Source organism: Martes martes, assembly GCF_963455335.1.
Source record: "Martes martes genome assembly, chromosome: 10".
In the NCBI taxonomy this organism is placed as follows: Eukaryota; Metazoa; Chordata; class Mammalia; order Carnivora; family Mustelidae; genus Martes; species Martes martes.
The window spans coordinates 100,011,898-100,023,899 of NC_137898.1; the positions used below are offsets into that span (position 1 = coordinate 100,011,898).

The 12,002-nt window shown below is 37.0% G+C and overlaps 1 protein-coding gene across 5 annotated transcripts in view; it reads right to left on the reverse strand.

Annotated features, from left to right (window-relative positions):
• The window catches only part of ARHGEF12 (Rho guanine nucleotide exchange factor 12), a 143,682-nt gene that overhangs the window by 44,045 nt on the left and 87,635 nt on the right, over window positions 1–12,002 (reverse strand). For 4 of the 5 annotated variants that reach the window (XM_080817458.1, XM_080817457.1, XM_080817460.1 and 1 more), the window contains 6 exons: window positions 11,926–11,983; window positions 9,395–9,573; window positions 8,090–8,167; window positions 7,778–7,897; window positions 5,994–6,134; window positions 1,056–1,130 (listed from right to left, as the gene is read on the reverse strand). In XM_080817458.1, coding sequence (XP_080673584.1) covers window positions 1,056–1,130; window positions 5,994–6,134; window positions 7,778–7,897; window positions 8,090–8,167; window positions 9,395–9,573; window positions 11,926–11,983 — 651 coding nt within the window. The remainder of the gene's footprint in view (window positions 1–1,055; window positions 1,131–5,993; window positions 6,135–7,777; window positions 7,898–8,089; window positions 8,168–9,394; window positions 9,574–11,925; window positions 11,984–12,002) is intronic. The other variant, XM_080817461.1, reaches the window with a different exon arrangement.

Here is a 12,002-nt window from a genome sequence, read left to right on the forward strand (position 1 = left end):
TCTGGTGTGTCTGATTTTTCAATATTCTTATGTAGCAAATAACGGATGGGTCACGATATGCTGTTAAATCTCTTACTATAGGGGCGCCTGGGTGGCTCAGTGGGTTAAAGCCTCTGCCTTTGGCTCAGGTCACGATCCCAGGGTCCTAGGATCGAGCCCCGCATTGGGCTCTCTGCTCAGTGGGGAGCCTGCTTCCCCCTCTCTCTCCGTCTGCCTTTCTGCCTACTTGTGATCTCTGTCAAATAAATAAATAAAATCTTTAAAAAGAAAAATCTCTTACTATAAAACCTGATACAAATCAAAGTAAAAAACAAAATCAGAATGCTAAAAAGTATTTACTTAAGAATATGCAAAATCCAGCAATTCCAGTTCTGAATAAATACTCAAAAGGACTAAAAGAACCTAAACAGATACTCGTATGCCCATGGTCATAGTGGCATTATTCACAAGAGCCAAAAGGTGGAGACAACCCAAGTGTCCACCGACAGATGAGTGGATAAGCAAAACATGGTCTATACATACAGTGGATAATTATCCGCCTTAAAAAACAAGGAAATTCTGATACAAGCTACGACATGGGTGAACCTTGAGAACATGATGCTAAATGCAATAAGCCAGTCACAAAAGGATAAACACATATGATGCTTCTCATATGTGGTCCTCAAAAGTAGTCAAATTTACAGTAAATGGTGATTGCCCAGTGCTGAAGATAGTGGGGAGGCAGTGTTGAATGGCTACTGAGTTTGAGTTGAAGTAGAGGAGAAAGTTCTGGAGAAAGATATGGCGACGCTGTACAACAGTGACAATATAACTTAATGACAAGACCTGTATACTCAAAAATTACAAAAAGGTAAATTTTATGTATATTTTACTACAATAAATAAAATAACATTAAAGCCAACCAAATACCACAGAGTAGCTCCTCTCCATTTACCAACTCTTTATTAATAAGTTTAAGCTTTTTCTCTCCCAACCCACAAATATCAGGTGTGTCTGTCACTGAAGTAGAAGGACAGCTTAAGAAAGCACTACCATTTCATGGATTTCATACTCACAGGGTCCTGAATCGCTTCACTCTTCTCTGGGTTCTCCTCTAGACAAATCCTCTCCTTCAGGGCACTCTTGGGACTCTTAAAAAAAAAGAAGACATTAAGTTCATTTCAATAGGCTCACCAAAAAGGGATAAGGAAAAATAGGGTGAAGAAAATAGGGTTCTGAATTTCACATTTGTATTTGAAACCACTAAATATCTTTCTAAATACCTGGCTCTACTATTTGTTCTCCTGACTTTGGCAAGACACGTACTCTCTCAGCTGTTTTAGTCTTATGTTGATAAACAGCATCACACTAAGAGAATAGTAGTACTTTGTCTCCAGGCCTGTGGGCTAATTTCTACCAAGTAACCCTAACCACAATTTATTATGTACCTCAAACTCATTATGTCAAAGTCAAACTCTGTCTTTATCCAGCTCTTTTAACCCCCTCTTCCTTTTTTTTTTTTTTTGAAGATTTTATTTATTTATTTGACAGAGAGAGAGTGATCACAAGTAGGCAGAGAGGCAGGCAGAGAAGAGGGGGACGCAGGCTCTCTGCCTGATGCGGGGTTTGATCCCAGGACCCTGAGATCATGACCTGAGCCAAAGGCAGATGCTTAACCCACTGAGCCACCCAGGCGCTCCAACCAACTCTTCTTTCTATGCAACTTAAAAGCATTCTCGCCTATTTATATGAATAAAATTAAGCTCCTGCCTACGTTTCTGTGAGTATCATGTGAAAGTGATTTGTGGATTCCTATAAAATTTGTATGGTATGTTTGGGATGTCCTAATATAAACCAGAAATAATATCATGTGCAGAACTTCAATTATGGACTATAAAGAACACCGCAAAGCAAAGGAGCCATTCTTCAGAGAGTAGCTGAAAATGAGGTACAGGGGATTCTGTGTGAATGCCAATAGGGAAGGTGCATGCTGTTTATACATATACCAAGACAGCACAAGGTAAAGACAATAGTAGCTTCAAATATAAGCCCCACCTTGGAGAAATGGAGGACTTTGTGTCTTGGACAGGAGATAGAAAAGACAGAGCTAGAATAATCTTGTCACACTGAAAAGTGTGACAAGCTACCAAAGTTACCGGGATGTCACGTTAAAAGAATACTGAAGAGAACTGGAAAGGGCTCCCACTGCCCAAAAGAGGGATAGTTTCAGCAACAACAAAAAGTAATGACTGCAATGGACTACAACAGAATAAGCAAATATGTTAAAGTCTACGAATTCAAATATTACACATATGCACGTGTAGACACACAATCCCCCCACATTAGTGACTGCTAGATTGTGTTAAGGTACTGACTCCTCTGGAAACAGATACATAGAGGGATAAGAATCTAGTATCTATCCTGCATTTCCTGTATAAGCTATATTTTAGGGTAACCTAAAAGCTAGTAAGAGAAAATTCTTTGTAAAATAATTCCACTAGTAAATACAGAAGGAACGATAAAATTGTAACATCATCCTTTTGAAACCACTAATTAAATAATGGATGCAGGCATTTTGATCATCAATGACTGGTAAGAACATTATATAAAACCTTAATGGAAAAGTTGATTATGTAGGAACCAGGCTGACATCACCTGAACACCTTAAACAAACCTACAGTCACAGAAAGACAACCAGACATTCACCTCCTGATGTGATGTAACAGGATGTACACAGTCCCACCCATGAACTGTTCTTGCCAAACAACAGCTCTTAATCTGATCAAGACTCCAGATCTCACTAATAGCTTTCAGGAAATATACAGAGATGAACACATTAAACAACACCATGAAAATACAATTAAAATGTGTTTGTTTTACTGGGCATATTACCCAGTTTCTGTCACAAAAAAATAGAAAGGAAAAAAAAAAAAAAAAGAGGAGGTAACAAATTAAAAGACTATGAACCAAAGGCTGAAGACCTTGACTAGATCCAGACTCAGATAAACCAACTGCAGAAAGATCATTATGAGACAATTAGGGTAATCAAATTGCATATTAAGAAATTTGATTTTATGATAATGTTATTATGGCTGTATTTTTGAAAAAGTCTTTTCTCTTAAAGACACAGATTAATGAAATAATGTCTCGGATTTACTTGAAAATACTCTAGTATCTGTAGGGTGTGAAGAACGGGGGACAAAGACATAACAAGCTGCAGAGCTTGACTTCAGAGGGTGGGTGATCGGGTACATAGCAGGGACTGTTATGCTCATCTCTATTTTTGAACAGGCTTAAAATTTTTCCACAGTAAGTTTTTAAAAACATTAGCCATGAATTCACCAAAATCACAGAGACAGATGCTCTAGATTGTAGGTGATGATCTGTGGTGAACCTGCTTCTGTTGTGAGAACTGGGTGTGGGGGTGTTCTTCAAAGCCTTCTCTGAGGGAGGCACAGCAGGGAGCTTCACAATAATAATGGTATCACAAACATTACAAGAAGACTATTTTTTAAAAGTGAGCAGAAGAAACGCATGGAAGAAATGTGGAGATCCACAAGCTAAAAGCAGCACATCTTTAGCTTCAAACACACGCCTGTAGGAATTCAACTAGTTTGTCAGGCAGTCAGTGACTATCCTCGTCCCCACTGTTACCATATCTCACCTGGATTTCCACAACATCCGTTTACTATTCACCTGGCTTCATTCTCCACATCTATAAAATGGTGATACTGCTTCTTTAATATTATTGGGAGAATTTAAAAGGGTATCTGTAGAGCATGAGGCACACAAAGGAGGTGGTCAATAATGATAACTATTTATGAGCCATTCTGTGCACGTTCGTTAAGGGCCCATCAAGCCTAGCAGTCTTCTGTCCTTCCAGATCTCCCTGCCTCTTTATTCTAATTCATTTCCACACTGATGTGTTTCTGAGTGTGCTTCTCCTCTGCATGCGAGATAAAGCTCAAATTCTCATTCATTCTGCTGTTCATTCAAATACTTATTAACACCAATTATATCTCAAACAGTCTCAAGTCACTGGAATGCCTATTTCTACACTTGCCAATTCACTCTCTTTCATAAAGTTATATTTCTAAGCCACTAACCCTAACCCTAACGGTCCTTTAAATACAAGACAAAATTCAAATTTTTCTTCTGTACCATTTATTGTGAATTCCTAATTGTAGGATCTGCCAGGCTTTGGAGACATAAAGTCAAATAAGACTGTCCCTGTCCTCTTAAGAAACTATCTAATGGTAGAGACGAAAACAGAGAGAAGGAGCACTAAATCTAAAAGGAGAATGCAGAAAGGATCCCTAAAAACAGTACTGTTAGAACAATGTGAAGTCTTATACAACCTGAACTCAAGCCTTTGTTTCTAAGATAAACTCTAGCCATTCCATCCATAATCCTAATATGCCATAAAATTTTCACTGCTCTCCCAAAATGTTATGCATTTCTATTCCTCAATACCTTTGTTATATTTAGAGTACTGGTAGTTTAGAGCTAGATGTAGACAGATCACATATTATCTGGGTAAGTTAGCAAATTAGTTAACTCCCTTTGGCCATAGTCTTTTCGTCTGTAAAATTATGTTAACAATAGTACTACTTCATATGGCTGTTATGAGAATTAACTAAAATAGGGAATGCAAAACACTCATTACAGTATGTGATATGTATGCCCAATAAATGTTTTTTTCGTGAGTCAAAATTGAAATTTCTCATTAAAACCTTCAGCCCATCCAATCATAAGACTGCTAGCATTATTTCCTCCCCCCCCCCAAAATCCTCAAATTTTCCTTGAATGAAGTTCTTAGTCATTGGGCCTAAGCCTCAAAAAGTGGCCTGAATGATGGCTTGAACCAGTGACTTTCAAATTTTTTTTTTTTTACCACAACCTTCAATAAGAAATTTTATACTGTCAACCAGCATGTGAACACACAGAGGCGCATGTATGTGTGTATCTAATAAAAGTCACAAGAAGTAGCACTTACCTTATCTACATTTTGCAAAGCACTATTTCCTATTCTTTTCTTTTTTTTTTTTTTTTTCTTTTCTTTTTTAATGCTAGTCCCAACCCACTACATTGATTCCATGATCCACAGTTGCCAAAAACTGGTTTAGACTATCTTCTTCATCACTTTTAAAGAGGGTGATCTATTTTTAAGTTATTATTCCTACCACTGCATACTATTTACAAAGGATTGTTGAGTAAGCAACAGTGAACTTAGCTGGTTAAGTATTCATATGACTACGGTGGTACATCATAATCAACTTGAAATGTTTTCTTACAATCTTCCTAACAAATATCCATCTTCATCTGGCAATTTGAGGGTTAATCAAGAAAGTGTTACTAAACAAGGGCTATTAACTCAAGTCTATCTAACAGGACTAAGGTTTTTCCTCTTTGTAATGGCAAAGTGCCCCATGATTCAAGACTGAGTCACTCTGACCACAAATGGAATATTAACATGCTCTTAAAGATATCAACAGTTGGCCTCTTGGTTCAGTAAAAAAAAAAACACTAGCATTATTAACTTCTCAACCCACAAAAAAGAGGCCTGCTGGGAAATTCCACCTCCTCAAAAGAAACATTAGGCAATGTGTATCTAAGGGAAAAAGTGAACTCTGGAATTGAAAACTCATAGACAACAGTGTCCAGAACTCTGCTCATCAAATTGCTGCGTGAAAGGTGGTGGTGATAAAAAATAAGTAGTAAGGGACGCCTGGGTGGCTCAGTGGGTTAAAGCCTCTGCCTTTGGCTCAGGTCATGGTCTCGGGGTCCTGGGATCGAGCCCTACATCGGGCTCTCAGCTCAGCGGGAAGCCGGCTTCCCCCCTCTCTCTGCCTCCCTCTCTGCCTACTTGTGATCTCTGTCAAATAAATAAATAAGATCTTAAAAAAAAAAAAAAAGGTAAGTAGTAAGAGAACACCTCTAATTCACGTATCTTAAAATCCAATATGGAAAGGAGCTGTGAAGAAGAAAACAAAATCAAGATGTAGAACACTTACGTCTGCGCTGTCACTACTGGGCCGAGAAGCGTCTCCACCGCTATAGTCAATTCTGCCTAGTCCGTCACCAGGATCGGCTTCCACCTCACTGACTGGCAGTGGGTCACCTAAAGGCCTGGAGGATGTAACTACAGCTCCATCCTAAAACGGATCAGACACACGCACACACACCAACACAATAAAAAAATTCATTACTGATTGCATAAAGAAACAGACTCACACTGTCATCTAAAATGGAGACTGGTAAAAGTTGGCCAGTTTGATATGATCAAGAATGCTTAAACCTCTAAAAATTTAAAGCATAAATAACTACTAATTCTGTGGTTCTAAAATGGCATGATCTTAAAGACAGGGAAAGTGCTATTTTAGCAAGGAGAAAAAGAGTTCAAACTTCTGAATAGAGCAAAATATAAAATAGTTGGTTAAATTATATAATTCATATATCCTGCCCATTATAGTAAAGATTATTACACTAGAACTTCTGGTTAACTGCCTCCCAACACTTTAGAATTTCAATAAATTGCCAATTCTGGGACACAGTGCTATAACATAATACAGGCTTTTAAAACAGGAACCACATTTTTATTGTTTGAAGAGAAGAAGAATGTCGTTTTCACTCAGTAATTATAACAGCATAAAACTGTCAACATTACTGAGGCATAATACTCAAAATTTCATATACCTAATGGGATTGAAAGTAATGAAAAAACTAAATATTGTGTAACTGAAAGTACACTGAACCAGGAAGTCAGGAGAGACAGTATAGCTGTGTGACCTCGTCTAAGTCATTTAACCTGTTTGGACCCCAATTTTCTCAACCACATGATTTTCTGACTTTAAAACAAGCTGATGAGGCTACATGATCTCAAAGAATCCTTTGAGTTCTACAAAACTGTGGTTTTCACTCACAGACTCAGGGAGCACAATAAATCAACACCTTTTACCCTTTTCAGATGGTATAGGGGATCGCTTCTCGGCCTTTTGGCCAAGATCAAGTGCAGATGGTATAGGGATATGTCCATTTTGCTTTAAGATGAGATATAAGGAGCTTTTCAGATCCCTAACCTGAATATTACAGAATAGAAATCTGGTTGGGCTACTGTTTCTAATGAGACATCATCTCCATAACTTACACCGATATAACAAATTCTATTTAATTCTAGTTCAAAATTTCAGTGAAAAATACAGTCGTTAAGAATGTGAAAGTGCTCTGAACTCATCAGACCAGGCCTAAACTCCAGTTGCATTGCTTTTAAGTTACATGATTTCAGACAGATTATTTAATATCTCTGAGTTTCTCTAACTGCATATGTAAAATGGGGGCAAACAACAGTAGTGTCTAATCTTGGGGAGTTGCTGTGAAGATAAGCGAGAAAATACTTATCTCTGTATTTAGCATAATGCCTGCCATTTTACAAAATCTTACGTTCCTACTTAAAAACATAACTGCCATTCTCTTTGAAAATGGGAGAATGAGCCTCGAAATGTAAACATATGTATCTAAATACATTTTAGTAGGTTGTCGCATCCAAGCAAAAGCACTCAATTCCTTTTAAAATGATTGTGGAACAAAGAAACACGATTATCATGAGCAAGCAAAGAATCAGAAGCCCACATTTCTTTTAGCTAATCATTATTTCTGTAACATGCTACACAAGACATCTTCTTGGCCTATGCTAGAAAAAAATAACTTTTAAAAAAGGCAACTGCAACATTCTTTAACACATTCCCAGAAGAAAAATCTCCTGCAAAAAGTTGGGTAGCACTTTTAACAATGATGCTACCTGAGCAGAGCCTGTGGCTTTGGATAACTGCTCTTGCAGCTGAGGAATGTGTTTCTTGGCCTCTTGGATCTCTTTTAGCAATCTTTGGGCAGGTGTTCGGTTGTAATCTTCCTGCAATAACTGAAAAGTTATAGAAATATTTTGAGAATTAATTACTTATGTCAAGGAAATATAGAAAAAGTCCATTCTTAATAAAAGAGCGGATGGCATTGATTACAACACTGCTTGGCTGTAGTCACGACAAATACCAACTCAACTAGGCCCACTCACATTTTCACTGGCCTATAAACAGCCCCATTTCTAATTCAGTACCTGCAGCCGTTCCTGTTCTTTCTGTAACATTTTTCTCAGAATTTCTACTTTCTGGTTATGAACCACATTGTTTTCCTCCTAGAAAAGAGATAAAAAAAAAACAAACCAACAACAACAACCAACCAACCAATACAGGGCAAGCGAAGCTAAAATAAATAGCTGTCACAAAGACAGGCTATGAGACACAGCGCTCAAAGTTGGAAGGTTACAGGGGGATTTCAGCCCTTCTATTTTCACTTTTACTAAACGAGGTTCAAGAAAACATTAAATAATGATATTAGCTGGAGAAATGAAGTCGCCTTAGTATAAAAATAGTATCTTACACTGTCTGTCCCTTGGATCTGTACTGTTGGTCCCCATGCATGACTCAAATTCCCAGCACTTCCTGCCTGAAATATTAAGACAGCTCCCTAACTCCTCTCTACCATCTCTTCTTAGAAGTTTCACAAACCTGTAATATTTGATCTAATTAGCTTTCCTCAACTCCCGCTACGGTCACATCACTCTCTGCCCCCCACTCCATCTCCCCACAAATTTTAGTGGATTCTTACTGCCTCTCCAGTTACATAAAAATTAGCTTTGTAGTTGTGATTTTTTCAAAATAAATATTCTTACTTTTTTCAAGCCTCATCTCCCGCTACTTAAATCCTTAACAGGCACCAGCCAAACAAGAGTTCTGGAACTTCCCCCAGACACTTGGTGCTTTCTTGGCTCTTTCTCTTTTATTCTACTTCTTTTACCTGGGCTCCTTTCCTCCCCATTGCCACCACTTAAATGCTACCTGTTTGTCAAGGCTCAATTCAAATCATAGCTTTCCATGAAGTCCTTCCTTGTTAAAACCGGATGCACTTCCTCCCTTCTCTGAATTGTCACAGAGCTTAATAGTTCTCCCCTCATAATGTCTACATTCTGCCTTGGTATTGTAATTACTCATATACTCTTGATTCTATCTCAAACAACAAGGGTTTAAGTATCTACTACAGGCCAACTGGGGACACAACAATAAACAAATAAACAAACCTCTGTCCCCTTAAAGTATATATTCTAAGATAACCAAGGACCTCAAATATAGGGTATCTTAATTTTATTTTTGTGAATGGCACCCTGTTTTGTATATGGCAGGTGTTAAATATTTCTCAATTCAATCTGCTATCCCAACACTCTCATCATTTCAGATTATTATGTTAATTTTTTTATATTTGGAAGTGATTTTCCAGTATTCTGAACTTAAATTTATGCAAAACTCTTAATATAAAGTAAAGGTATCATTATAAACTAGGCATTTAAGAGTTTTCCCCCTCTTACCCCCATGAGCACAGGACTAGTAATTCTCTCCATGTTCCCAGATGCTCCAGGTGAATGAGGGGATGTCATGATGGGAGACATATGTCCAACGACTGATGGCTCTACTTCAGAATCGGCGAGTGGAATCTGGGGCGACCCAGGTGGGCGTCCCTGAACAGTAAGAGCTACATAGGAACCAGCTTGTGGCGAGGAGAGAGAGGAAGGAAAATAACACTGTCAAAATCTTGCTTACAGCATTTCTCTACTTCCTCTTTGACAGTTCTCGAAGATCCAGTTATGTGAACAAGTTCAATCATCTGCTAACCACTGCTCCACAGAAAAAGAATCCAACTTGTCATTGCTTTTTTACGACTCCCCTAAAAATCTAAAAGAACAATGCCATTTTTGGATAGCAAATTACTATTCACAAGATCAGATATTACATGAAGGCAAATAAAATTTATAATCTCTTTAATGTAGGGAAGGGTGAGTTAACAGCAACCATCGATTAATGGTTATGTTCAATTAATTTCTTTAATGTAAATTTAAGAAATCATCCTATTTTGAGATGATACTAATTAGGCAGGGTTTAACTATTTTACGGAATATCATGAAGCAATTTTAAATCAACTTTAAAAAATGAGTAGGACAAAAAATATCCCACGAAAATTGGAGAACATTCAATAAATGAGTAGTGAGTTATTTTTAAAACGTGGGGAAGACAGAACTTCACTAGCTGTATTACAGGAGGAAGAAAGTACAGAAAGCAAAACCAACCCTGACCAGAAAGACTCGACAACAGACATTCGTTATTTATCTAGCATTGAGAAGGAGACTTTCTAAATCAAGGATATTTCTAGATAACTGACCTCTGAATGACAAAATCTCCCTCTAAGACTTTTCAGTAGAATTTCTAAATATGTTTATTTCACACTTTTCTCCCTATTTAACTGCCCATGGAACTCACTGTCAATTATTTCAGTGTTTGAGGTTCTAAGCCTTTTTTTTTTTTTTTTACACTTAGTGGTCACAAATGCTATGATTTGGGGGTATTTTAGAGACATAAACTTTTTAGGGTATTTCCCTAAAAAGGGTATTTAGGGTATTTCTCTGTCAGAAAGTCATCTATCATACCTTACTTATCCCATATATATAATATATATAACAAATATATATGTATAAGTATATATATATAAAAATATGTAAATATATATATATATATATGTAACTATACCTATATTTACTTGCCTCCACTAGCTTCCTATTTCTTCCCTTTTCTTCTTCAGCTATGTCCAGAGTATGCATTACAGAGTAGGGCATGAGGGACCGGCACAAGTAGAGTACACAGGTGTGAGGCACTACAAATTTAGATCTGTTCTGGAGGCTCACAGTGTTTTGCGGTTACTTTAAATTTTTAGCCAGCCTCTCAATATTGGATAAGGCATCTTATCTGCTATAATGCTAGGATCTACTTTTTCTGAGCAAAATTTACACTGGTATGAGTAAAATATAGAGCCTAAAAATCTAAAGAAATAATCTTATCTTTTATACTCTGCAATAGTTATCTGGCATATATTTATTTATAATCATAAACCATCATATGCAAGTAGCACATAAAAATATATAAAACACAATCTCATTACATAAATAATCAAACTGATTCAAGAACGGGGGTCTAATTTTGATCATCCCATTTCTTTTTAAAAAGTACTAAAGTGAAGAACTATGAGATCGCAGGGACCGTTTAGAGCCCTGGCAAAAAGTAAAAGGTAAAAGCCCTCCGATGGAAAGATGAAAAGGATTCAGGGGTTGCTTTAGTTCAAAAGTAAGATGGCCAAGAAAGAATTCAGTTTATTAAATTATTCTAAAGATGTCCACTCTATAAAACAAAAATAGGATTAAATAAAATAGTAGTGTTTCTCCTTGGCTATAAACAACTATTTCTTATTTGTAGTCTACCGTGGAAGAGTTTGATCCAGAAGATTCTAAATTCTTAACCCTGGAGATTTCCAAGAGATCACTACCCTGGATTTTATTTAATGATTTACTTATCTGAGGAAACATGACTATGCTAGATGACTTTTAAAGTTCCATTTCAGTTCATCTGGGCCATTCCATCTGAATTCTCAATCTCTTCCCCCTCAGACGACTCATGCATTTCTTTCAAATATATGCTTTCTATATTACCAAGAGTGACAAGGATATTATAATCAACCACATACATAAGGTGGACAAAAGATAGTTATTAGTAAATTACAATTTTTCACCTCAGACTTTCCTTTAATGAAGGGTTAAAGTGAACTCTAGCCAAGAGACTAAATCTGGCCCACAGACTCTTCTGACAAAATAAAGTTTTACTGAAATACAACTATACCCATTCATTTACATACTGCCTATGGCTGCTTTTGTGCTACAAAGAGAAAACAGAGTAGCAGACTATAGGAACCACAAATCCTAAGATATTCACTCTCTGGCTTATGACATAAGTGTTTTCTGATCCTTGCTTTAAGGGATTCAGAAACCAATTAAAACTGAGAATAACATTCACCTACATTTGATTAGCTTCACCACTTCCAAATGGTTTGAATGAGTCACCAGAGTTCCATTCACCTGTAAGAAAATGATAATA